At 41.3% G+C, this 25486-nt stretch overlaps 1 protein-coding gene across 2 annotated transcripts in view; it reads left to right on the plus strand.

Annotated features, from left to right (window-relative positions):
- Positions 1 to 25486, plus strand: part of LOC117270147 (uncharacterized) — a 150973-nt gene that overhangs the window by 111318 nt on the left and 14169 nt on the right. For both annotated transcript variants that reach the window (XM_033647638.2, XM_078162193.1), the window contains 28 exons: positions 1023 to 1076; positions 1500 to 1553; positions 1671 to 1724; positions 2577 to 2630; positions 4425 to 4478; positions 8065 to 8109; positions 8379 to 8423; positions 9431 to 9538; positions 9718 to 9771; positions 9892 to 9945; positions 12048 to 12101; positions 12341 to 12448; positions 14747 to 14800; positions 14923 to 15030; positions 15230 to 15283; positions 15502 to 15555; positions 16265 to 16318; positions 16415 to 16468; positions 17956 to 18063; positions 18231 to 18284; positions 18391 to 18444; positions 18664 to 18717; positions 20597 to 20650; positions 21022 to 21075; positions 21169 to 21222; positions 21413 to 21466; positions 23003 to 23056; positions 25184 to 25237. In XM_033647638.2, coding sequence (XP_033503529.2) covers positions 1023 to 1076; positions 1500 to 1553; positions 1671 to 1724; positions 2577 to 2630; positions 4425 to 4478; positions 8065 to 8109; positions 8379 to 8423; positions 9431 to 9538; positions 9718 to 9771; positions 9892 to 9945; positions 12048 to 12101; positions 12341 to 12448; positions 14747 to 14800; positions 14923 to 15030; positions 15230 to 15283; positions 15502 to 15555; positions 16265 to 16318; positions 16415 to 16468; positions 17956 to 18063; positions 18231 to 18284; positions 18391 to 18444; positions 18664 to 18717; positions 20597 to 20650; positions 21022 to 21075; positions 21169 to 21222; positions 21413 to 21466; positions 23003 to 23056; positions 25184 to 25237 — 1710 coding nt within the window. The remainder of the gene's footprint in view (positions 1 to 1022; positions 1077 to 1499; positions 1554 to 1670; positions 1725 to 2576; positions 2631 to 4424; positions 4479 to 8064; positions 8110 to 8378; positions 8424 to 9430; positions 9539 to 9717; positions 9772 to 9891; positions 9946 to 12047; positions 12102 to 12340; positions 12449 to 14746; positions 14801 to 14922; positions 15031 to 15229; positions 15284 to 15501; positions 15556 to 16264; positions 16319 to 16414; positions 16469 to 17955; positions 18064 to 18230; positions 18285 to 18390; positions 18445 to 18663; positions 18718 to 20596; positions 20651 to 21021; positions 21076 to 21168; positions 21223 to 21412; positions 21467 to 23002; positions 23057 to 25183; positions 25238 to 25486) is intronic.

The following is a 25486-nucleotide window of genomic DNA, read 5'->3' on the forward strand; positions in this document are numbered from 1 at the left end:
TATTGAACGTGTCATTCCAAAACAATGGGCATTAATCTGCTGCCATCCATCAGATGTTGGAACGTGGCTGCAGGAGTTTGTTCTCATTCAGCCACAAAAGCATTAGAGGTACAACACTGATGGTAGGTGATAAGGCCTGGCTCACAGTAGGTGTCCCAGTTCATCCACAGGTGTCAGGGTTGAAGTCAGAACTGCAGATAGGTTCACCAAACTAGGAAAACCATGTCTTTATGCATGGGGGTATTGTCATGAAACGAAAAGGGTCTTCAACAAACAGCACAGAGTTGGAAGTACACGGTTACCCGTCTGCAACTTGTCTGAAAATATCATTTGTATAGATCTGTGGTTCCCAGCTGCTGGGTTGCGGTGCAAAAGTGGGTCCCCGGTGCATTCTGAATGGACCACAAGTGACTCGCAAATGTGTTGTTTGTAAAAATAACACTTTATTTTTTAGTACAGTGAATTTCCAGCACAGAGCTTTTATTTTGAAGTGCCGTTTGTGCTTTAGAGTGAGTAACTAACTAAAAGTTACTTGACAGAGAGAGCAAACTAACTCACTGACATGGCAAAACACAAGTAGGAGGCTGCAGACCAAATGTCCTGCAAAATCCAGAGAAAACTGGATTTACTCCTTAAGAACTGCAGACGTACTGCTGCTGAGTAATAAGTTGGGTATTACCAAATTAACAGTCACCACATTATTGATTTGTCAAGTTAACAAAGACAAATGTAGCCCGTTTAAGAGCCTTAAATTAAATCTTAATCACCAATATATTACAAATAATGACACAACCAAATGAGATGGCTGAGAAACAATTAAATGGCAGATTAAGCAACTATCAGTAAAATACTGAATCAGTTCATTTAAACCAATAATTTAACAGCTCACTGCACGTTTGTTAATTGCGAGAAATAAATGACAATTTGCACTTTTTAAGTCAGCTTTGCAGTTCTCCCGCTCTGTACATTTTCACTGCTTGTGGCATTTTCTGCTTTTTTAATAACAGTTGCTACTTTTCCAGGGTTTTCAAGGAATTGCTGGAGAGAGGGGAGCAGATGGCCCGCCAGGTTCTCTGGTATGCTTTGTTATCATTCTGTGGCTGTGTCATTTGGAAGACAGAGGACTTGAAGACTGAAAGTGCTGTGTGACACTGAGTTTTTCAGAGACGAGGCAGTCGGGCAGGAAGTTTGCTGTGGAAATGAACAAATCCTCTGAAGCATACAGTTTAACTCAAGAGACAGCAGATGTATTGACTGTTTATCTGTTTTGTGAAACAGATGTTTAAGAGTTTTATTCAGAGTTCAGAAAACTTCTGAGAAGCTAAGCTGAGCTGCAATACTGTGGGGGTGTCAATTATCTGATATAACTTCCAGTCAGTTAACAAACAAGATATGTACGATCGAGCTATGCAGTCCTGTGACTCTGATTGGCTGAACAGATAGAGATGGTATTGGCTGCTGCTTTGAACCTTTGGTAACAGATTGCTTCTATCTGACAGGGGCCACCAGGGAAACCAGGACCTCCAGGATCACCAGGACCCCCTGGAGAAAAGGTGAGTCGACAGGCACAGAGCAGTCATGACCTCCATTACATCAGCGCACACACAGGTATCTGTTGTATGTTGTCATTATGTGTCATGTACATGTGTGTTTCATGTGTTATTTCTCAGGGTTTCACAGGGAAGCCGGGTGTGGAGGGACCTCAGGGCCCAGTAGGCATGTATGTAAGTGATTCTTCAGCAGGACATTGCACCTGTATTACCTTCTCACAGCATATATATTATGTATGCAGAATATACATCACATAAACATACTGAAACTGTTACCCGTGCGTGTGAATTAGTTGACCCACATTATTACCATGTCAGTAATTCAGACGCTTTTACCAACAAACTGATGCAGCAGGGCTCGACACAGTAACTGAAGTGTAAGATGTTTCCACAAAATATCTCACATTTGATTGGTTAGAAAATTGCTGTGTAATTAGAATATAAATGTGAAACAGGATTTTCGTCAGCAGAATCAGCATGTCAGAATGGGTTCATTGGATAGAAGGGAGCACTCAACAAAGTGATATCCGCCATCAGGGGATGGTAGATTAAGGCCCATCATTTTCAGGATTTACCAATTTTCACAAATAAGAACACAATTTTCCAAAAGATGGAGGTAGATAGAGTGTAATTGATTTTTATGATGGATTTTTGTGTCCTCACATACACACAATTTGTTGTTTTTCGTGCTGGAAGAGGACATTGTTCACTGAGTTATTTGTGAATTATATCCTGTTGAAATAATGGAAGTAATTCCAGTAATAAAAAAGGAAGAAGGAATAATGGAATATGTGTGGGTTAACTAAATTTTACACCAAAGCTCTTCTAGGTGATAAAAATGCATTCAAGTTATTCAAAGTTACATTAAAAAAAGACTGTTGACCTTACAAATAGTATTTTTCATTTGCCTTCACAAGCCCTACCCATTGCCTGTGTGGATACCCACAGTTTTCTGGCCAGTGTTGTAAAGTGCTGAATGAGCTTTTGTGACATAACTGATTATAATATTGTTTCTTCTCCCATCAGGGGATCCAGGGGAACGTGGGCATGCGTGGGCCCCCAGGGTTCATAGGAGAAAGGGTAAGGTCATCTCTCTGTCACCTATCAAAAGGACAGTTGACCACAGTATTTAAAATAAATTTTTTTCCTCTCACTTGTGGAGCTGTTTTTCCGTCTGGATTGTTTTGGTGTGGGTTGCTGAGTATTGGAGTTATCGGCTATAGAGATGTCTGCCTTCTCTTCAATATAATGGAACTAGATGGCACTCGGTTGTGGTGTTCAATATGCCAAAATATTCCAGTTGAAAAACTCAACAGCAATGTCTCTTTTCACAAATCTTGACCCGGACACTCAAGATAATCCACAGACCTTGTTGTGAGCAGTTTCATGTCTTTCTTTTTTTTACTGAACCACACCCAGCAACTGTATCACCGTGCAGGAGGAAGCGTGCATCTGCTGCTAGCTCACCTAGCACCACTAAGGCAGCTAACAAGCCAAGGAGGATGCCTTTAATGTCACAGACACAAGCTTCTCGTCCATGAGGAGATGCACACTTCCTTCTACACATTGATGCAGTTGGCAGGTGTAGATCATCCATCCATTTTCATCCACTTCTCCTGGGCTGGTCGCTGGGGCAGCAGGCCCAACAATGCAACCCAGACGTCCCTTTCCAGCACTTTCCAGCTCCTCCTGGAGGAACCAAAGGCATTTTCAAGCCAGACGTGATATGTAATCCCTCCAGTGTGTTCTGGGTCTGCCCCTGGGCCTCCTACCAATGGGATGTGCCCAGAACACCGCGAACGGAGGTGCCCAGGAGGCATCCTGATCAGATGCCCAAACCACCTCAGCTGACCCCTTTTGATGCAGGGACAGCGGCTCTACTCCGAGCTCCCTCCACATGTCCGTGTCTCCTCCAAGAATCACCACCTTAAGGTTGTGGAGGGGTTTGCATGTCCTTGTGAACCTGGGAGCTGTGTTGTCTGGGGCTAATAGCCCTGGTAGGGTCTCCCATGGCAAAGTGGTCCCAGGGGAGGGGCCAGACTAAGAGCAATTCAAGAAGACCTTGATGACACGGCATATTTGAACTTTGAGTATCTCACTCGGTATGGGGATACCGGGCCCTCCCCCTGGAGCCAGACCTGGAGGGGGAGTTGCCAGCGAGCATCTGGTGGCTGGGCCTTGGGCCACGGGGCCAGGTCAGGCTCAGTCCGAATAAGTAACATGGTCACCCTGTGGGCCCACCACCCGCAGAGACAGGAATCAGTGTCTGCTGCAGTGTGTGCCAGGCTCTGGGGAGGGTGAGGGCGAGTTCAGTAGAAATACATCAATCTGCTCACAACAAGGTCTGTGGATTATCTTGAGTAAGTGGGTCATGGTTTCTGAAAAGAGACATTGCTGTTTTTCATAGGCGTTATTTTGGCACTGTGAGCATCACAAGCTGAGTGCCATCTAGTTCCATTATACTGGAGAGAACACTTTCATCTCTAGGGCCGATATCAACACTCTGCAACTCACACCAAAACAATCTAGACTGATGAATAGCACTACAAGTAAGAAGATATCTATTTTTGATTTTGGAGTGAACCCTTAAGCCTTGTAAAAGAAAGCTTTGTTGATTGAAGAAAGGATTGGGAGGAGAGCCTTAAACATTTTGTTTTACATGGCAACAGTCAAGTATGTTTAACGGTGGAGCTAAGAGAGTAAAAAACTATTTCTAAGAGCAAAAATTATTCTGAAGGAGGAAATTTATATTTAGGCTTTTTTACTGAGATTTTATCAATATAAGTGAACACGTCTGAATCTCTTTGTAAGCAAAAACCACCATAACATTAATTGTAAGACACAAAAAGATCTCTTCCTTTTCCTTCTCACCAGGGAGAGCCCGGTTTGCGAGGTTTACCTGGACCTGTTGGGAAGCCAGGACCTGCAGTAAGTGTCTGTAGTTTATTTTTGTTCTCTATTTCCTTCCTCCTGACCCCTGGGAACTGCTCGGGGTAATATGAGAGTAGGACTGAGTATTGTTGAAAGGATTTGATTAAGACAGCAGCTATGATGGGGTCACACCATGGAGGGTTTGGTAAATAAAAGTAAACCGGTGAAGTGTGCAGCTGGTGTGCAGGGACTGGCTATTTATGGAGGCGAACAGGTCGCAGTGATTGATTTTGTTGGGGCCACTGGTGGCAAATCTAATGACAGAGTGATCGAGGACAAATAAATTGCTCCACGGACTGTTCTCCAGCCGGTCTTCTGCAATCCAGTGTCACGTGGCATCCTCAGTGTCAGAGCAGCTTTCCACACATTACACATTACATTACAGCTCAGGTGCATTGTGCAACTTTTGGCACTTTTGGTGGTGTGTAAAAAATATGACAATGACACAAGAGGAAATACAAAACAAAAATTGCAAGTTACATTCTGATAACATAAATTAATTTGTTTACAGCTCAAAAAAGTCACTGCAGATGAAGTATAAAGTTGCAGCAATGGTATTAATTGCAGTTAAAACATTGCCGCCAGTGCCGCATGATGTCCAGTTTAGTGGACAGATGATTAAGGTAGGAGCGACAATGTTGCTGTCAGGTGTTCTTGACAATTGTTTTTGACCGCTGTGGTGCAGATTGTGCAACAAGCTGAAAGTTGTGTGTTCCTTTTGGATCAAAGATAAAGAAATGGACATTTATTCAATCTATGTTTGCTAGTATGAATAAATATGATGTTTGTTCTATAATTGGAGCCTGCAGTTCAGTTTCTGAACACAACTCAACCAATAAAAGCTGTGGCATCAACCGAGGCAAGGATGTCAGCCAGGTGAAGCCGAGTGAAACATCTCTGTGGCTGCAAGTAATCTGCTTAGCTCCTACAAGGCATATCTTAAAGATGATGATATGGATCAATGTTTTCACTTTGTATCGATGATATTTTGTAGTCCATCAGTGAGCCGATACATTGATCTAGATTGATGGGTCATTACACCTGTAATGCTTACTGGTTTACGTAGCTACAGAATGTGGTTTAATTGGGTGGTGCAGTGGGGAGAGCTGTGGAGGTAGAAAGCTTTGAAATCAGGAAAAGCAGCAGGTCTCTAACACAGGAGTCATGCATAATTAAATTCCAGCTGAGAATTAATTTGTTAAATGTCCTTAAACACACACCTGAGCGTAGAAGTGCAGGTACACACACACAAATTTGTACTGTATGCAGTGACACCTCTGACTGACGGTTTCTCCTCTGCTTTGGTGAAGTTGTACATGAATCTGAGAGGTCAAACTTTCCTCCTAGAACTTGTCAAACTTTCTGTACCCTATACATCCGTCCTCCTCTTCTGGTTGGTTAGACCTGGGAATAAGAAAGTCCCTCTTGCATGGAAAGAGTTACTCTCAGTAATGGAAGTTGGACTGTTTTCTGAAGTTCACTTCTTGTCCACAGTCCTTCCTGCAGTGTCATTGGACACACTTTTTGCTCGTTCACATGGTCGCACACTGCTGTGGTGAAATCCATCAGCCTGTCATAGAGTAAAGTTACACAGAGCTGAGAAGGTGGGTTCATCAGCTGCTGGCTTGAGCGCTAAATACAGTGATAAACTGAATGCCTTTGTGTCCACATCAGTGAATGCATTCGAAGTCAGTAATCATGGTAGTCTTAGGCCACTTCTTTTTAATACTTTCTTATTATCATTTATCTGTATGGCAGGTGTGTATATGTGTCTGTATGTGTGTGGTTGTGAGTATGTGTGCCGCTTTTAAGGAGCTGCACAACAAATTTTGTCACAAGGTGCAACAATAAAAGCATTGTGTTATATTCTAAAAATAATCCTCTCAACAAAAGGGACAAATGGACAATCTGAGCGAGGCTCTGCATTTTTTTCCCAACATATCACATCCATACTTTATTCTCACAGGGAATAAAGGAAAAAGTGATAAGAGCTGTGGAAAGTAGACAGAGGCTGTGGAGAGCAGTGTTGAGTGTTGTGTGAAAAAGTGAAACTTTAAAACCTGTGATTTTCTGTTACAGGTGTGACAATACACTCACCGTCCAGTTTGTTAAAAGAAAAGGTGTAGGAGGAAGATAATAGCAGGTGCAGCCATAAAGCTGCTGGGCTAGATATAATAATTCTGGCTTTTTCAAAGAAAAGATATTAAGTAATCCCATCAACCATACACCTCTCACCGAGCAACCAACTGTAATATTATTCTAATGAAGAAAGGATATTTTATATAGTAAGGGACATTTAATGCATCACCAGATGGATGACATACACATGAGTACCAAACAAAGATGCCCACTTTCACCCTCCTTTTTTGCCATATGTTATCAAACTGCAGCAATCAAGTCAATTTTATTTATATAGCATGTTTCATATGACAAATGTAAACTCTATGTGCTTAAGATATGTTTTTAGTTTGCTTTTAACAGAGAACATTGTTGTCGCAGATCGAAGTTCATGTGGAGGAGAATTCCAGAGAGTAGGACCATAATGACTAAAAGCACCATGAGCTGATTGAGAGCTGATTTTAGGTACAATGAGTTGACCTTTATTTGACATAGGACAGAGCTCAACCATTACAACATTTCAAAACAGTAAGAAGTATTTTAAAATCACTTCCTTCTTTTATTGGGAGCCAGTGAAGAGAAGATAAAACTGGAGTTAGGGATCACACCTTTTAGTTTTAGTTAAAAACCAGGCAGCAAAACTGCCTCAAATAACTGTATTTGATTACAAGAAAACGCCACAGGGTTCATTTGATCGTAGTCGTAGTAGACAAGTAAAAAAATGTGTCTGAACAACATAAAATAGAACAGTTTAAAGGCATATTTTATAAAGATGCAGAATACCACAAGGAAAACAAACCTATTCACAGTTAAAAAAAAGAAGCAGTTGAATAACATCGCAAATATAGTTTGGTGTGTGTTTCACTCTAATTTCCCTTTGTTGTATATTCAGCATCACTTTATTTGTTGACCAACAACAGAAATGTGTATTTTATAATTTTGTGAAAATGTTTAGAGAGACGTGGGTATATATTATATACATTTTTGGACTTACAGAAGGCTAAACTTTTCTGTCTTATTTCTTGATACAGTACTCAGACAGGGTGGCATGGTGGTGCAGTGGTTAGCATTGTCGCCTCATAGCAAGAGGGTCCCAGGTTCAGACGAGATGGGGGGTTCAAACCTGCGGTGGGGGAGCCCTTCTGTGTGGAGTTTGCATGTTCTCCCTGTGTCAGCGTGGGTTTTCTCCGGGTACTCCAGCTTCCTCCCACAGTCCAAAGACATGCAGGTTCATTGGTGACTCTAAATTGTCCGTGGGTGTGAGTGTGAATGGTTGTTTGTCTCTATGTGTCAGCCCTGTGATAGTCTGGTGACCTGTCCAGGGTGTACCCCACCCAATGTCAGCTGGGATAGGCTCCAGCCCACCTGCGACCCCTAACAGGATAAGCGGAACATGAATGAGTGCTCGGACAGAAGTCTTAGCAACTAGCATGTTCTGATTTGCCCTGTCTGTTTTCTTTCTCAGGGTCTACCAGGTCCTGCTGGAGAAAGGGGACCCCGGGGACCTCCGGTAAGAGAGACGTCTAATAGGAGAGTTTGTGCCCTAAATTACAGAGGACTAAATATTCTTCCTTCCCCACATGGTGTTGATTGGCATGCCAGAAATGGCATCATCTACAGTCCCATGTAAATATGGTTGAAACAGACACGGTTAAAAGTTAACATCAGATTCATCCTTTAAAATACTGTCTGTATATAAAGGCTGAGATCCAGTCTAAAGAAGTGATGAATCCACTAATTAACCAGCAACTTAAGTGTAACGCTTGTCGTTTCCCACAGGGTCGGCCTGGAGATGAAGGATCCAAAGGGATACAGGGTCCACCAGTAAGTTACAGCTCATAGTGAAGTCAAGCAGCTCATAGGACTCTATTTTCACAATGGCTCGTCACTGTGTATCACAGGGCTATTATGGCTGCTTTTAAGTGACATTTTAATTGGACACACTCAGTGTTGGCTTGTCTCGGATTAATTGGCGCCAACAGAACGTTTTACAAACTATCATTATTGGCTGAACTTGCCTCCCATAGTGGCTAATGGCTGCGCTGCCTCCACCAGTCACACTGGGACACACATAAGTGACCGCAGCTAAAGAGGGGAGGGTGGTGTTAAATGGAGCAATAAGGAGCTTCATCAGTGGGTACAGCTCCAGAGATGCAGGTCCCTTCTGGTGTGTGAGCGCCTCTAAGTGTATTGTTATTCATTTGAACATGTATTTAAATTTAGATTTAAATTTTATGGCTAGACTGCAACAGCAAGGTATATAGGAATAGTCCATGATTGACTGAGTGACTGAAATTTTGAAATTAGCTTAAAATTAGACAGTTAGTTTGACGTTATATATTTATTTAGGTATTTATTATTTTGAGTGTGACATTCAGTGGTCTAGATTTATATATTTATGTCATATACGATAAGTAAGATTTGATATGTACAAATATTTTGGTTTATTTGAGGGAGATTCACTCAATTGTGAAACAGTCAAATCCCACTGCAAGTTAAATTAAATTTTATTGATTAGTTGATGTATGACTCATAGTCCATAAACCAATCATGCCAAACTCTGGAAAATGTCACCTGTCATTCTCTGACACTTGTTGATGTGGACCACTGATTCATGAAAACTCATTTACCGGTTTGTGCGTGTGGCTGGCATCCCATAATGCATCTGTCAATTATCTTTTCAAACTGACATTGATGATGAATTGACTCAGTGAATCACAACTGACTGCTAATTATTGATAAACTGTGCATAGAAATGACACACAGAGGACACATCTGATTACATATTATTTTGACATTTATAAAAAAAGTAAGATCAATCTCCATCCTAGGGCCCTCCAGGTCTCCCAGGTGGTGATGGCACAGCTGGAAAACCTGGACCCAGGGGAAGCCAAGGGCCCCCAGGACCTGAGGGGGCACAGGGGCCAGCAGGAATCCCAGTGAGTGGGTACCTACCATCAACTGCTGCTCTTACCTATATATCCCAGACTCCTTACAGTCTGGAAAGATGAAAACATATCAGTAAATTTTATTTACACAGAAGTTTCTGACCCCAGTTGACCCGTCATAAGATAAAAAGTGTATCATTTTTAACCACATGTTTGTTGGGTGTCCTCAGGGCCCACAGGGTGCTGACGGGTTATTAGGAGCAGCAGGAGAAAAAGGACCCAAGGTAAACTTAAAGTGAATATAAGAAGCATGTTTTATGGGCGTTTTATTGCAAGAGTTAGGTCTGTGTAACCTTCTTTTTATGTTCACTTATTGATACTGAGACTTGTACTGTACCCTCCAGGGTTTACCTGGCCTGCCTGGTGACGTTGGCCCCACAGGACAAGATGGACAACAGGTTGGTTCTGTTTTATGGTGAAGCAAAGACAGCAGTGTTTTCACATACCCAACAACAAAATATCTTCTTCTTCACTTGGACTACTTTTTATGCCTCCACACTGGCGATAGCTGTGGCTGGAGGCTGTTTTTAGTTCAGGTTGTCTGTCTGTATATCCCCCTGTACCTGTACGTACATACGTATATCTCAAGAATGCCTCAAGAGAATTTCTTTAAATTTGGCACAAATGTCCACTTGGAGTCAAAAATGTACTGATTTGTTTTTGATAGTCATAGGTCAAAGGTCAAGGTCATTGGGACCTTGTCTGTCTCATTCTTGTGAACGCAAAATCTCAAGAGCGCCGTGATGTAATCTTTTAAAAATTTGGCACAAAGGTTGACTTGGACTTAACAATGAACTGATTAGATTTTGGTGGTCAAAGGTCAAGGTTGCCATGACCTTGCATCCATCTCATTTTTGTGAATGCAATATTTCAAGAACAGCTCAAGGGAACTCCTCTAAATTTGTCACAAACGTTGACTTGGACTAAAGAACAAAAGATTAGAATTAGATGGCCCAAGGTCAAAGGTCAAGTTCAGTGTGACCTCCCAAAACGTGTTTTTTTTTCCCATAAAGAATTGATATGCTAATTATGACAAAACTTTGAACAAATGTCTAATAGCATAAATTAATGAAGTGATTATATTTTAGATCCAAAAAGTCTAAAGTCAGCTTCACTGTAACATCACGTTCTCATTCAAGTGTTCTGCATAAAACACTTCTCTGGCCATCACTCAGTGTCATATCTCAGGATCAGAAGGGGCAACATTTGTTTAGATACTTAATTGCTGACTATCATCTTTGGTGCCCACCTTAAAAGTTGCCGATTGTATCGTTGTCTTGTGCGGTCGGGGGAAATGTGTGTGAAGCATCTATATTTTCACAGACATGGATGTAATCTGTAAGAGAAACTGAAGTGGTGTGTGGAGGCATACGACCATGGGGTGGTAATTCTGGTTCTAGCACTGTCTTCATTGTGAACATAATAGACAAGCAGTTAAATATTTATACAATGAAATGTAAGTTACAGTTGCCTTATAGAACAACAGAGAAAATGCTACCAAATGCAACACTTTTTATTGCAAACAGCTCAAAACTATTAGATTATGACACAGCAATTAAAAATGTAAAAGCATCAAAAACTAAAAACACATTGATTACAAATTAAGTGTGGTCATACACCTGTGATCTAACATCTAATCTCATTTTTTACAAGCATCATTGGTGCCTTGATAAGGTTACATTTTTGGCATTAATGTTTAAAATAAACAACTGGCAGATGTAACCAGCTACATTTTCTAAAATAAAGTCTAAAACTCTAATAGTGTACACGTCTGTCCTGTCTGTCCTCAGAGTCAGCACCTGTCAGTACTTTTTCTGCACAGAACGTTTGTTTTTAATCTCCTTACCTGAACAAATGCACAGTGGATTATTTGCTGCTCTGTGCGCACAAGAGGACAGTGAGATTCCAAAATAAGAAAACACAGGATTCACAGGCAGAAAGCCAACAAACAGCATGAAAAACTGTGTAAATTCTACTTAAAGGCGCCTGCGGGTATACAGATTACTACTGGACACTGTGTACCGTTTCTCCATAGAGCCTATTTAAAGTGAAGAAATATGCCAGTTTAGATTATTTTTATGCACCATTTATTTGCTACGCACAGGTATGTTTATCAGTGCCTTTACACTTTTATCTGAGGTGAAGGCACACGGTTATTTTAGGATACTTGGGCAGGGCATCATGTATATAGCTACTTTCACAAATGCAGTCTATGTTCAGGAGCATTACCTGCATGGGGTCACATGTGAATGGGAGCAGGGATTCTGGAAAATCTGTCCTGTCAGTGTCCCACCTCAACACCCTGTCACAATTTAGGGACAGGCCGGTATGGCTCTATCACAGGGCCTTTACAGGGTTTAAAAGGGAATCAACTTTGTAGCATGATGCTTGTTAGATCAAGCATCACCAGTGTGGTTATATACATTAATTAATACTACATGAGGACGGCAGAGGACATTTTATTTTCAGTTGATAATTGTTTTGATTTTTGACTCATCAGGGTCTCCCTGGCCAAACAGGAAATGAGGGCCCACCTGGACAGAAAGGAGACCAGGTCAGTGATCAGACACATCATTCCTGAGTCTTTATGTCACTAATTATTCCTACAAGAAAAGAAGAAAAGTTGTTTTGTACAACTTGAGGACAAGTTGCCTTTGTTTAGTGTTGTGGAACTGCAGCCCCGGGTTTGAGGGAATTAAACCCTTTAACAACCAATTAATTACTGGAATTGAAAAGCCTGCAGTCAGTATTTGTGTCTGATATCTAGTCTTCTTATGTTGCCATGTTTGACAGGGGGACCAGGGGGCCTGTGGGAAACTTGGTCCTCCAGGGATCCAAGGAGACAGGGGTCTTGAGGGCCCAAAAGGTTCACAGGGACCACCTGGACCAGACGGTAAAGAGGTGGGTACATTTATCTGCAGAGTTGATCTTCACCGCAAATGATCACAGACATTCTCACACGTGTTCGACTGCTGTCTCATAAATGACGGAGCACCTCCACAGGAGATGATTTTCCAATTCAGTGAAGAATTTAAGGACCTCATCACATCAACATTACCTCCACCCTGTTTACATTATAGCATTGCACAATCTGTCCAAAGTGTGTTGTGGTGAACAGATCATTTCTGCCTGAAATATCTATTTCAGGTGCTCCGTGAAATAGGTATAAAAAGGGTTTGAAACATGTTAAACCACCATCACTGTTACATAAACCGTGAAATGAAATGTTCCCGATAATGCGATGATGGCAGTGCTTAACTCAGATTCCTGTGAGGGATTTGAAATGTTGATTATATAACAATGACATGAGCAGATAGCTGGCACAGCCTGGGATTGCTGTCATACCTTGAGCAGGGGTGTCTTCACTCAGCTTGATGAAATGCATGTTCCACAACTTGGAAATGTGCCTTACACCTTGAGAGAAGTGAAGACAAAACAGTAGTGTTAGCCTGGGAACCAGACAAACCTGCAAGCTCATGTTTTATTTGCTCTGACAGATGTGTCTGGTCCCCCTCGTGTTCAGACAGATTCCCCCTGACCTGGCCTGCTTTGTGCCAATCAAAACTGTTTATGTAACGTGGGGTGTGTGTCAGACAATGACTGACACCTTGTGGAGCCTTCACGCCTAATGCAAAATACATGATGACGTTATTTTTAGCTTAACACGCTCACGCCAGGGGACAATACAGCGTGCATAAACCTGGTTTATTGAGGCAATTTGGAAAACAGCTAAGTTGGCTGCAGCTGATGTGGAACCTTCTGTTGAAATGCTGTTTTCAAATTCTGATGGCAAAGCAGCAACATTTGTTCACCAACGTATTGATGCTACACCATCACAGCTTATCTCTGCACGCTGTAGTCCTTTTACACTTGTCCATCACTCAGTGCTACGTGACCTTTTGTTGCTCTAAGTGGTTGTAGGTCTACTCAGTTGCTTGCATAGACATTTCGGTTTATGGCTGCTGAAAAAAACTGCTCCCGACTAAGAATTTTCCTAGTCAAACAATAGTCGTCATTTAGGGCCATTAGTCGACTAGTCGGCCACATGTTTACATTATTAATCTAAATATTAAATGATATATTTTGGGCGGGGCAACACAATGGTTTGAGTTGAAGGTGTGAGAAAGAATAGTATCAGTAACATTGTTAACACTGTGCTACATTACAGAGAAATACAAAACCGTACTAATGAACCTTCATTAATATAGGCCTATATTTTATCTACAAGTGCACGTCACACACTGAACGAGCCGCCTGTTAATGACACTGTGGGCTAATGGGCATGTAGCTACTTCCATGTTTCAGATGATAAATCATGTTTGTAGTCGACCAATGAAGATGAGTTTACATATCACCTTGGGTTCGTCCTTCACCTTCTCAAAATGATCCCACACTTTGGATTTCCTGCCCGACATGTTATTAACTAGCCTGTGGAATAACCGCAGGTACCAGCTCTGGAAATTAGAGGTGCTGTTCGTGTGTAGACCTATCGTCTGTGGGACAGATGTAAAGCTCTGGGTAGCCCTGCACTAACATGATCAACTTTTCCATATTTATCAGACTGAATATTTACAGAAGAAGGGAAAGATATCTGTCGGCTGTGATTGGTTTGTTACATGACTCCTGTCTGACTGCTGAGCGTGGCCTCTTCCTGTATCTGTCCTTTCAAATTAAATTCCCACATGGTCCAGTCATATAGGTTTTGATTTATTTTGACAAGGCGCAGCTCCTAATAGAGTTTCACATTTGTTTTATTTATTTATCTTGCAGACTAATGACCTCTCTGGTCGACTAACGTTTGGTTGACTTTTAGGAGCACTAGAGAGAATCTCATGGAAATCAACTGAGAGGTTCCAGACCAACACGCATTTGGGATTTGGTCGTGCAGTGTCAGGCTAGCAGATGTTATTACTGTGTAATTGCTTTGGTACTTTTTTACTTTGTTAACTGTAAAAAGCTATCTGTTAAAAAAAATGTAGAAAATATGGTTGTAGTTTCTCACCCATATAGATTTCAGTGATCAACCTTGAAATTAAAACAAAAGGCAAAGCAAATATCTTACGTTTCCACTGTCTCATCTTATGGTATCAGTCTTCTAAGCGAATAAGCACATTTTCCCAATATGGTGAACTATTCATTTAAATGAGGTGCACAGTAAGACAGTTACTCAGCTCCAGACTCATGTCTCCTCCCCTGCAGGGTGATGTCGGGCATCCTGGTGAGGTTGGAGATCCTGGACCCCAAGGAGAGAAGGTACGTTCACTGCTTTCCTTGAATGGAAAAGTTAGTTTTGTTCACATCTCTGATGACGAGGATGTTTGTGTTGTTGACTCTGAGTATGCAGTTTCTGATGAGACTGTGGTTGCTGTCTGCAGGGTGAGGTGGGACCTCTAGGATTGTCTGGTCGAGAAGGCCCCTGGGGAGACCTTGGAGAAAATGGCGAAAGAGGTCCAAAGGGTGAGAAGGGCCACATTGGACTGATGGTGAGCGCAATTTTACTGCTCAGTATGTGTGTCTGGCTTTACATTTCAATGATACGATATACTTCCAACATCCTAAATGTTTGGGTTAGGGTACTGGGATTAAAACATATCAGAAAGTGTTCCTTGAAAACCTCATGGCAGATGAGTCAGACTGATGTGTAGAAACTGTTCCTGACGTCATTGTCATCCTCCTGAACAGGGTGAGCCGGGGCTGATGGGTGAATTGGGACCTGCAGGTCTGGCGGGGTTGAAGGTGAGTCTGTTACCAGCATGTATTGATGCTCTTGATGGCATGCTGCTTGAAGTGACCTTTAAATTAACCTTTATTGAACTGTTCACAGCTGGGATAGAAATTTATCGATCCATATGACACATTAGTTCCACCTGTTTTCCTGTCACCACACATTAAAGCTGATGCTAGTGTTTATAGTTTTTTTTTTTGTTGTTGTTGTGTGTTTGTCCTCATTTCAGGGAGTCACAGGCCCTCGGGGACTCTCAGGGCCAGACGGACCTCAGGGCCAGAAGGTAATATTACACTGTTCACAAGATGGTCAAAATAGTGTCATTTAATTGCGTCAAACAGAATAACACTGTGTTTTGACAAGAATATTTGTAGCTGACATTTTCAAATGACTTTTAGTTGATGGTATTTTTGGTAACATGAATGAGTCAAGTCACAATTTACAGACATGTCTTCAGCTCTCTGGATCCATAGCTGAAGCAGGTTTAAGGTTAGATTGTTCCTGGTTGCATTTGACCTCATTTATTTATTTATGTGAGGTTTTAGAGTTTTCAGATGACAGAGACACAGGCAGTTTTGACAATTTGGGTTTTGCTGTCCTGGAAATATGGACATTATTTTCCCTCCTAGAGATCAAGGACAAAGCTAGGCTTGTAGTGGTGAGCTGTTGTCTACGTGTACAGCATTTGAATTACTGTTAAGGTTGCAAAGGATAAACCTCAGTGGGATAATAGATCATAGATAAAATATGAAAGTTCTCTTGTCCTAAACTGTTCCACAGCAACACTAAAATAATATGTTCCTGCAGCTTGCACAACACCGCTATCAGTGTAGTAGCTTTAAGTTATCACCTCATTGGCAGGACCCCTGACTCATCTGGCACAGAATGTACTCTTTGTTGTACATCTTCATTTTTTCTATACAGTACATCACCTGCAGAGCTGTGCTTAAATCAGATCACTTAAACCAGAGTAAATGTCTCCATCTCTCCAGGGGGAGTCTGGGCCTGTAGGAATTACTGGACCCCCAGGGTCACGAGGCCCTCAGGTAATCTCCGATTCCATTTAACATTTTGCACAACATGGTGTACGGCACAGTGATAAGAGGAAAGCCACTTGTTCCCTCCATTTGTCTCACACACAGGGAATAACTGGTGCTCGTGGTGTCAGAGGAGACGCAGGGGGGCTGGGGCCGCCTGTAAGTATCCTAGACAGTTTTTATTTTAATTTATTTGGTTTGTTTGCCAATCAAATTACACACAGATACACCATCTGTTGCACTGACGTTATTTGTCTGAAGCTAATATGCCTCATTCTGTATGTTTTGTTCTCTTGTGCACATTGTCCTGTGATGGTAGTATTTTAGTTTTCCCTTTGTTCTGTGACAGAAGCATGAGTAATTTAAGTGTTCGTGATGGGATTATACTTTTAAGTGATTTAGGGAGTGTAGCTAATTACAGTATTTAGGTTTTAATGGTCAGCATCACTGGTTGGACGGCTCCCAGCGCACAAATTCTGACTTTGTTGATCCCCTGACTATTCCTCTTATGTCACCATGGAGGAGGTTGACACTGGTTTTGAGTAAAGTGTCTGAGAAACTATTGGATGGAATTCAATGCATTTGGTTCAAGCTTTTGTCAATACTTTGGTTCATGTTAGGGCTGGGCAATATAACAACTATGTACAATATATTGATATATTTTCAAGCAGGATATAGATTTAGACAACACAATTTGTATAGAGTGCCGAAGTCACGCCCCTTCCGGTGAAGCTCATGGGACCTTAGATCGGAAAAAATATGAATGGCAGTGAATGAGGAGAGCAATATTATCTTTTGGTCCCGTTTTAGTTGTGACATGAAATCCAAATATGTCGTTAATGAATTTAAAACATAAATTTTAAGGTCAAGAAAGTCATACTTTGTGGTAAAACTGTTGAGATATAAGCTTTTGAAAAAAACGTACTTAGAAAAACTACACAGGAGGCAGTCGCGTATGTGAAGTCATAGCTTTCACTCGCTTCCAGCAGCTTGGAGTGACTGCAACCTGGCACACAACACACAGACATCTTCAATCATAAATCAATTAATCATAAAACAGTGGAATTTCAGCGGGGAGGCCAAGCTGCAGGAAGCGAGCAAAAGCTATGACGTCACATACGCGACCTCCTCCTGTGTACTCTCGAGTCTTTCTAATTAAAAGCTTTCACATGCTAATTTGCTAAACTAAAATGGTTCATATTGTAATCATTATTCTTGCTTAATGCCATCATGTTAACATCGCCATTGTTACCACATTAGCATGCTTGCGCTAGCCTTGAGCTTAAAGCAATGTTGTGCCTGAATACAGCCTCATGGAGCCATGGCTGCAGAATCTTTTTATTTTTTACCCTGTTAATCACAATAAAATGAATTACCAGGAAAAGAAGAAGAAAAACTCAATTGTTGCCTGTATTTGCTGTATTAACATACATACAGATACCTAACAACTTAGGAAGTGCAAGTCATTTGTAGATGTTTTCTTGGGATAGACTGTAGGCGGTTGCAGTGGTGCCAACAAACATGTTACCCCAGAGCTGATGCTGATTTAATTTACTTCTAAGTTAAATCTGATTTTAGCCCAAATGAAAAATAATATTAACCTATCAAGGTAATTGTGTTCCTTTTCTATGATGTTTGCACGACAGGGTCCTGTTGGACCAGTTGGACCCCAGGGAGACCTGGGAGCTAATGGGGACGGAGGGCCACAGGGAGAGAAGGGAGAGCCAGGAGCTCCAGGAGGACCAGGGGAACAGGTTAGTGAGGTTTTATTTATCTACTTTATGGCATCTATAAAAGCTAAGCACATATCTGAATGGTGCTATATCTTCTTGATGAAAACATTCTAATGCAAATAAATAGATTTATTTACTGTGTGCAAATGTCCATAAAACAACATCAATAATATAAATCACCTGTGCAGGGTGAGGAGGGTCTGCCAGGAATCCAAGGTCCTCCAGCTCTGCCTGGGTTAGAGGTAAAAACCATTGAGTCGCGTCAACGCTTTGTCTGATTACTATTACTGATGATTGCATTTTTCCCCTCAACAACACTGTTATTTGTGCCTCTTTTCTCTTTTTCAGGGGCCTCCTGGAGAGATAGGACCCCAGGGTCCCCCAGGTCCGGCAGGGGCTCCTGTAAGTGTGTGGATAGGTATAACACAGAAACACTATGGATGCTGAAACCATATTTTGCCTTCAGCAGCAGCTGGTCTATAATTATACCATTTGTTTGGCTGTGATTTGTTGGACAATAATAAAAACCATAGTGTGTGTTTGTTGTGTTTGATTAAAAGATATTTTAACAGCACAATTTAAAAGAAAAAAGGAAAAATGAAATCTGTCACTGCTTTGCAGGGAGGTCTGGGGAGACCAGGACCTGAGGGGAAACAGGGCATGGTAGGGGAGAAGGTAAGATCCTCCTGTTCCATTCCCATGTGTCATACATCTTATAATGTATAATTAACATATTTAATACATTCTAGTTTTCCAGAATATGTCAGATTGTAATTGTTCTAAAGTAAAAATTATTTGGTCCATTTTTGGGGTTTATTCTGCATCATTTCAGTGATTGAAACAAGTAATAATTCAATGGAAACAACAAATAGGCTCCAGCCCCCCCATGACCACCAACAGGATCAGGGGTTGTGGAAAATGAATGAATGAATGAATGAATGAATGAACAAATTAATGAATAATTCAGTTTGTTTCACTGTGATTTTATTATATTGATCATGTGACTGCCTCACATTGGCTACAGGTACTATATATGTGAGGCCACACCTGTATTTTTTGAAGCCATGTTGAACTCCTACAGTATTCGAAACACGTTGACTTTTTAAATGATTCAGGCACTACAATGAAGGCTTTTTAATTATTCCTTCCTTGTTTATATTTTTTCATATTTTTAAAATGTTGACCCACTTCTTTAAAGCCTATCACCCACCTCTTACATACATTTGAGACTACTAGACTACCTCACTCAGTTTGCTAACACCATGAAGAAAGAAATGGAGAGCTAAACCCACCTTTCACCAGTTTGGGGTGGAAATAGATTTGGGTCACTTGCATCAGCTATTCAGCATGATCTTGTCGAATGAGCAGTTAGTTTTGCAGCAACAGTTACATTTCCATAGCAGGAGAGGGCATTTAACTCCAGTTTCAACCCCCAAAATAGAGTGCTGCAGGGATGAAGTTTTTTTGTAGGCCAATGCCAAAGTTGGTGTCATCCGGGTTCCCTCGTCAAAAAGCCAATGTGACTTTTTTTGTTGGATTTCGGATTATTGCAGGGAGTAAGCTCAGTGGCAATCACAAGTTTATGATACTTGCATGTTTTGTTCAGCAAGATAATCTTCACAAATGAGCAACCCTTTATGATTTTTGAAGCATTTCCAGAAGTAAAAAGCTAGCATTAGGCTATAAATGAACTACATTCCGGTCACATGACTTCAACGTTGCCACCACTACAGGGCTGCTAAGCTGTGTTTGACCTGATGACATTCTGTAGTCTCATTTAGCAACTAATTAGCAACCGTCTGTTTTAAGACACTTAAAGGCTTCAACATTCACCAGTGGGATGTTTGCTGATGTATTTTATGTTGTAGAACAAAACAGGAAAGTCTCCTAAGCTTGTGTTAACCACGGACCTCATGTGAGGCATCTAACCAAAGATCTTAGACAGGTCAGGACCGTGAGGGAGGGAAAAGAACAGAGTTGAGTCAAGATGGAAGGTTCAAGCAGCAGCAGCAGTCCCTCCAAAACAGACTTCCATTTCCTGGCAATATCACCATCACTTTGACTTCCAACATGTGCAGCACAAGTCTGTGCCAGTATTGCTTTTGTAACAATAATTTGACCAACTGTAAATGCTGAATATGCAAAATGCATTTTATTTGCAGTGAAAATGTTCCAAGATGTTAAAAGCAAAAACAGAAACTTAGTGGAACTGCCTGCATTCATTTTTTGTATAAGGTGCAGTTTTTTAATGAATGATTATCCAAAAGTATTCAGATTAGATTATATTGTATTTATAACCCGAATGAATTACCTAATTTATTAAAAGAATTGCCACATAATTTGTGTTCTGTAACTGCCTATATTTCAAAGTAATCTGATCCTGCCTGTCTTTTGCTTGTTTTGAGAACCAAATGTTTTTTCAGACAGCTCTTTTAAAAATTGGGAATATAAAAATAACCCTGCAGCTGCTAAATTACTCCTTTACCAGTTGGAAAATGTTCAGAAGTGCACTAATTAGCTTTGTCACAGACCAGTTTATATTTAACCCCTACAGGGAGACGATGGCAAGAACGGACCACCGGGGAGGACGGGTCATGTTGGACGGAGGGTAAGAGCTTTCTGTTTTCAGTCTTGTTTAACATTTCACAGGTAAAATTCAGTTTTTAATAATATACAGATGTTGCAAATAATCCAGACTTGTGATGAATCCAACAAGGTCAATATCCAGTCACTCTCTGTCTGTAATACCGATGCTATTACTTTTTTACGACTCTGTGATAAGAGAGCCTTTGTTTGGTGTCAAAAACAGCGGCATTCATACAGATATTATGGAGTGTGTGTTGGATAAAATGGCCAGAAACAGACAATCTGGCAGCCTCTGCATGTGCAGATTCATACATAAAACATGAGGTTGCTTCGTGCATGTCCCCTTTTGTTTCTCTGTAACCTCATTGAAAAACATTGCAAACTTATCAACAGGGGAAACGGGGAAAGGCTGGAGTCAGAGGGGCCAGGGGAGACAGAGGACCTAAGGTGAGAAACACGGAAACAAGGCCGCAGGCTTTGTGTACATCTGGTTTAATAATGATGTATGAGCCAGCAGTAGATTGTGTTTTTGTCATTCAGGGCCAGAAGGGAGACACAGGACTGGTGGGCCTCCCTGGATGGCCAGGGCTCATCGTAAGTCAATTTATTTGTTCACTTAACACCTGTTTTTATTTCCTAGGCAAACATATTCACATATTCAGCAGTCTGTCCTGCTTTGGAGGGATGAGATTAATAAAGTGATGAATTTCACAATTAAAGTGCGTTTGATCAATCAGTGATGTGATTTCCTTTTGATATGTTTCTTTCATTTGTTGTCCCCAAGGGAATCCCAGGCTTGCGTGGAGAGCCAGGAGATCAAGGCGAAAAGGGGAAAGAGGTAAACAAGAATTTATAAGCCCAACACACACCCAGTGAAACCTTTATTTTTATGATCAAACCCAACTGGATCTCATTGTATTCAGTGTGTAAACAAGGCTAGTTTCAGTTTTTGTTAAAATAATAGCGATTTATTCAGGATTCAGTAAAAAAAAAATAGCATTTTTGTTTAATTTATTTTTAATAGAATAGTATTAGTATGTTGCTTTATTTAGAAAAATCCAATTATAAAATAATATAAATCTATAGTACTGAGTGCTGAGCTCTGAGTTTAAGATTCTGGAGCATATCACAAGGATGTCACTCAGATTTTGTCTTAACATCTGAATCCACAAAGCCAGTAGTGCTGCTGGAACTTACGGTTTCCCTGGGAGGACCCATGTGCCAAAAAAGGCCAAATACCTTGAGCTGTTAGAGGCCTGTAGAGAGAGGTTGAAAGGCCCGCTGTGAGCCAATCGAGGTGGGCTGCAGGGGTTTCACTGGGCACTGATGTTTGGCATCAGAGAGTTGCAGGAGAGGAAAGCCACCGGAAACATCAGTGAGGCTGCAGAAAAAGCCTCAAGGTGGCTGTGGATCAAGAGGGCAGAACCATGGTATCGTGCACAGCTTGGACACAAGCCAGGGACTGATCAGTGGCTGATGAGCTAAGTCCCGAAACACCCTATGACTCTGTTCATGACTGATGTGTCCAAGCTGCACCAACTAGGTATTTCAAATAGATAGTATTATATAAAATATGTGCGTTTCATACATATATAAATCCAAACATTGTACATAAGTAAATTGAGGTAATTTATTCTCTAGGACCACTGCAGCCCCAAGACAGTAACAATAGCCCACCAACATTAGCTACTTTACCTAAGCAGTCTTAACAAACAGCTGCTGCTAATCAGTTTTTTCCCAAAAGTTGAAGTTTGTCACTACAGTTGGAGCAGCTATGAACGGAACAGGTTTAATCGATTGGGTCAAAAGTATTGTGACATAGAAAGTAAAGGTAAAGTAGAAAACTGTACAGTTCTGAGGACAGCTTGCGTTCATGCATGCACGAATTGTCGGGAGACACCATCCAAGTAATGGCGGCTTGTGTACTTAGAGTACTTTCCTGGATTCGTCTATATATAATGTGGTGGATTCATATTTTTTGAATGATTATTTTTTAGGGCTTTTTGCCTTTAATGACAGGACAGTTTGAAGTGTAAAAGCGGGAGAGATAAAGGGGACGACATGCAGTAAAGGGCCACAGGCTGGAACCGAACACATGACTGCTGCGGCAAGGACACTGCCTTTGTGCGTGGGGTGCTCGCCCTTCCTACTGAGCTACTGGGCTCTCTGGTGGTGGATTATTTAAATTCGCTTCCCCCACTTCATGAAAGTGGCACACAGCCGAACTTGATGTGTACAGAAGATGTGGATTATCATTAATAAGCCGAAATGGAGAATACTGTTAATAGAGAGGTGTTGCTGCACACAATGGTATTTTATTGTGCTGTTCTGTTGTCTGAGTGAAGACGGAGACTTGACTGTATTGTTTCTTCAGGGTGAGAAAGGAGACATGGGACTACCTGGACCGCCTGGAGCTGATGGCATGAAGGTAGGAGCTGCAAGACTTAATGTGTTAATACGGAGACAAATATAATGTCTGCAAAACAAATAATAGAAATATTTGGTTGGTAATTGTGTCCGAAAGTGTGACGGTAAAGCAGCCAGCAATGTCCATTATATTTCTGTATCAGTAGTTACAGTACAGCACAGTGGGGCAGTCCCAGGGTTTTGTACTTGGTTCATGCTGCTCACTGGTGAGGCCCCCTGGGACGCTAATAGAACAGAGCCATTGTTAACGTTAGTAGTGTTCCCTGCTGTGCCAGGTCAAGATGTCAGCTGTGGAAAAGGCCTATTCTGACGTCCGAAATATGTGTGTGTGTGTGTGTGTGTGTGTGTGTGTGTGTGATGGGGGTTGGAAGGGTAGGGGGGTCTTAAGCTGTTCAACGATCCAGTAAGCACTTGTGATGGTGCCTCAAAGCTACACTGTGGGACTTTTACACATAAATGCAGGTACATTACACTCAGCCCTTGTCAAATGAGTTCACACACTGCTGATTAAGCCCATCGCCGCCAGGGAAAGCTCTCTGTATATCTCAGAATACTGGAGTTTTGGTGTCAAGAGGTCTGTGGCGCATTTTCCATGCAGGCACACCGGAGTTAATGCGTTTTATGTCAAGCAGGCAGAGCGAATAGGGGAAGACATTATTTATTTATTTTATTTTTTCCATTTTGTTTTCCTCAATGCTTTACCTGTATGTGCGTGATTCTGATGCTTTCTTCTGATACTATGTATGTTGACAATTTAGAATAAATATTCTTTCAAGAAAAGGGATGGGGGGACCATAGCGACGGAGCAGCAGCTAGGAGTATGGTGGAGGCTAAAGCAGAGAAGCGTTTAAGAAAGGTTTCTGGAGTGGATGCTCCAGATTAAAAAGGAATTCACCCTGCAAAGAAAGGATTAAAGTAAAAAAAAAAAAAAAAAAAGATGCAGCAAGCTCACCTGCATGCATATGTCATAAACACACATACACAGTGTTTATGAAATTACTTCCACTGCCAGAGGGGGGAGACAAAAGTTCTGCACTCCAGCTTTAAAGGAATATGTGCACTTACCTTTATTTAGCAAAAGTAAATTGAGTAACCACGCTTGAGGATTTGGAATAGTGACATTTTCAATACATATTCAATACAATTTAATTTCATAAAATTCTCACTCCACCACATACTATATGTTTTTTTATCCATCCATTTTCATCCACTTATCCGGGGCTGGGACGCGGGGGCAGCAGGCCAAGCAAAGCACCCCAGACGTCCCTCTCCCCAGCAACACTTTCCAGCTCCTCCTGGGGGACTCCAAGGTGTTCCCAGGCTAGATGAGATATGTAATCCCTCCAGCGTGTTCTGGGTCTGCCCCGGGGCCTCCTACCAGTGGGACGTACCTGCACTTCCCTCACACACTGTGGTTTCCCACACCAACGTACAGTGAAGAACAGTAACACAAAAATAAATGACAAAGTCCAAACACAGTACGTCCTTCACTGCCTGTTTATCATTGAGATAACAGGTGTGAATGATTTAAAAATGTATTAGTCTTGTCCAGAAGGTTTTTAAAACATTATCCTGACAGGGGGAGTGGAGTGAGTTATAAAGGGGTGAGTTATAAAGGGGATGTGAAGGTCCCTTTGTAATGAAAGTTGTTTTACATCAAATTGGCTCAGTCTTGGAGGAGGTGCCTGCTGTTTTAGTTGCATGATTGATGATCCAAAAAAAAAAAAAGTTTTGATTCATTTTTAACCGAGAGAAAGTTGTACCAGGATGGAATGTTAAATGTCTGACTGTTATTTGTAGACAGCTGTTAAAATGTCCTTCCTTATGCTATCCCTCAGCATCTAGAGGCACATGTTGCTATCCTAATTCTAAAGGCCTGCTTAACAATCTATTATCTCTACAACAAGGCTTCTTGCAAAGCCCAAGAAGAGATTTACTGAAACTAGGGTGAATGTATTTGACCATAATTGAAGGTTTGATAGAATATTCTTTTATACAGTCTATGGTTAGACTCTATATATTCCTCTTATGGATGATTTTTGAGTTTCCTTGTGGGTAAGTCATTGGAAACAGTATGTCTGTCCTTTTTTTTTTTTAATCAATTAATGAATTTACTGATTTTTCATAGGGTATTCGTGGTGCTGTTGGGTTTCCTGGTCCAGTGGGCACAAAGGGCGAGCAGGTACCTTCTTATCTTCGCACTTGTGTTTTCAAGCTTTAATGTTTACTACATTTGAATTAGGGCTGCACAATTAATAGAATAGTAATCATGATCATGATTTTGGCTTCCCATAATTTAGTAAACATAATAGACTGTGATACTGACATTTAAAATGCGTGCTCTGTATATCAAGCACTTCTTAAACTAACAGCCAACTCCCTTTTTGGGGAGCTGTCCTGCCTCTGCACACACCATGCCCTCCAGAATAAA

This window comes from Epinephelus lanceolatus, chromosome 19 (genome assembly GCF_041903045.1).
Source record: "Epinephelus lanceolatus isolate andai-2023 chromosome 19, ASM4190304v1, whole genome shotgun sequence".
In the NCBI taxonomy this organism is placed as follows: Eukaryota; Metazoa; Chordata; class Actinopteri; order Perciformes; family Serranidae; genus Epinephelus; species Epinephelus lanceolatus.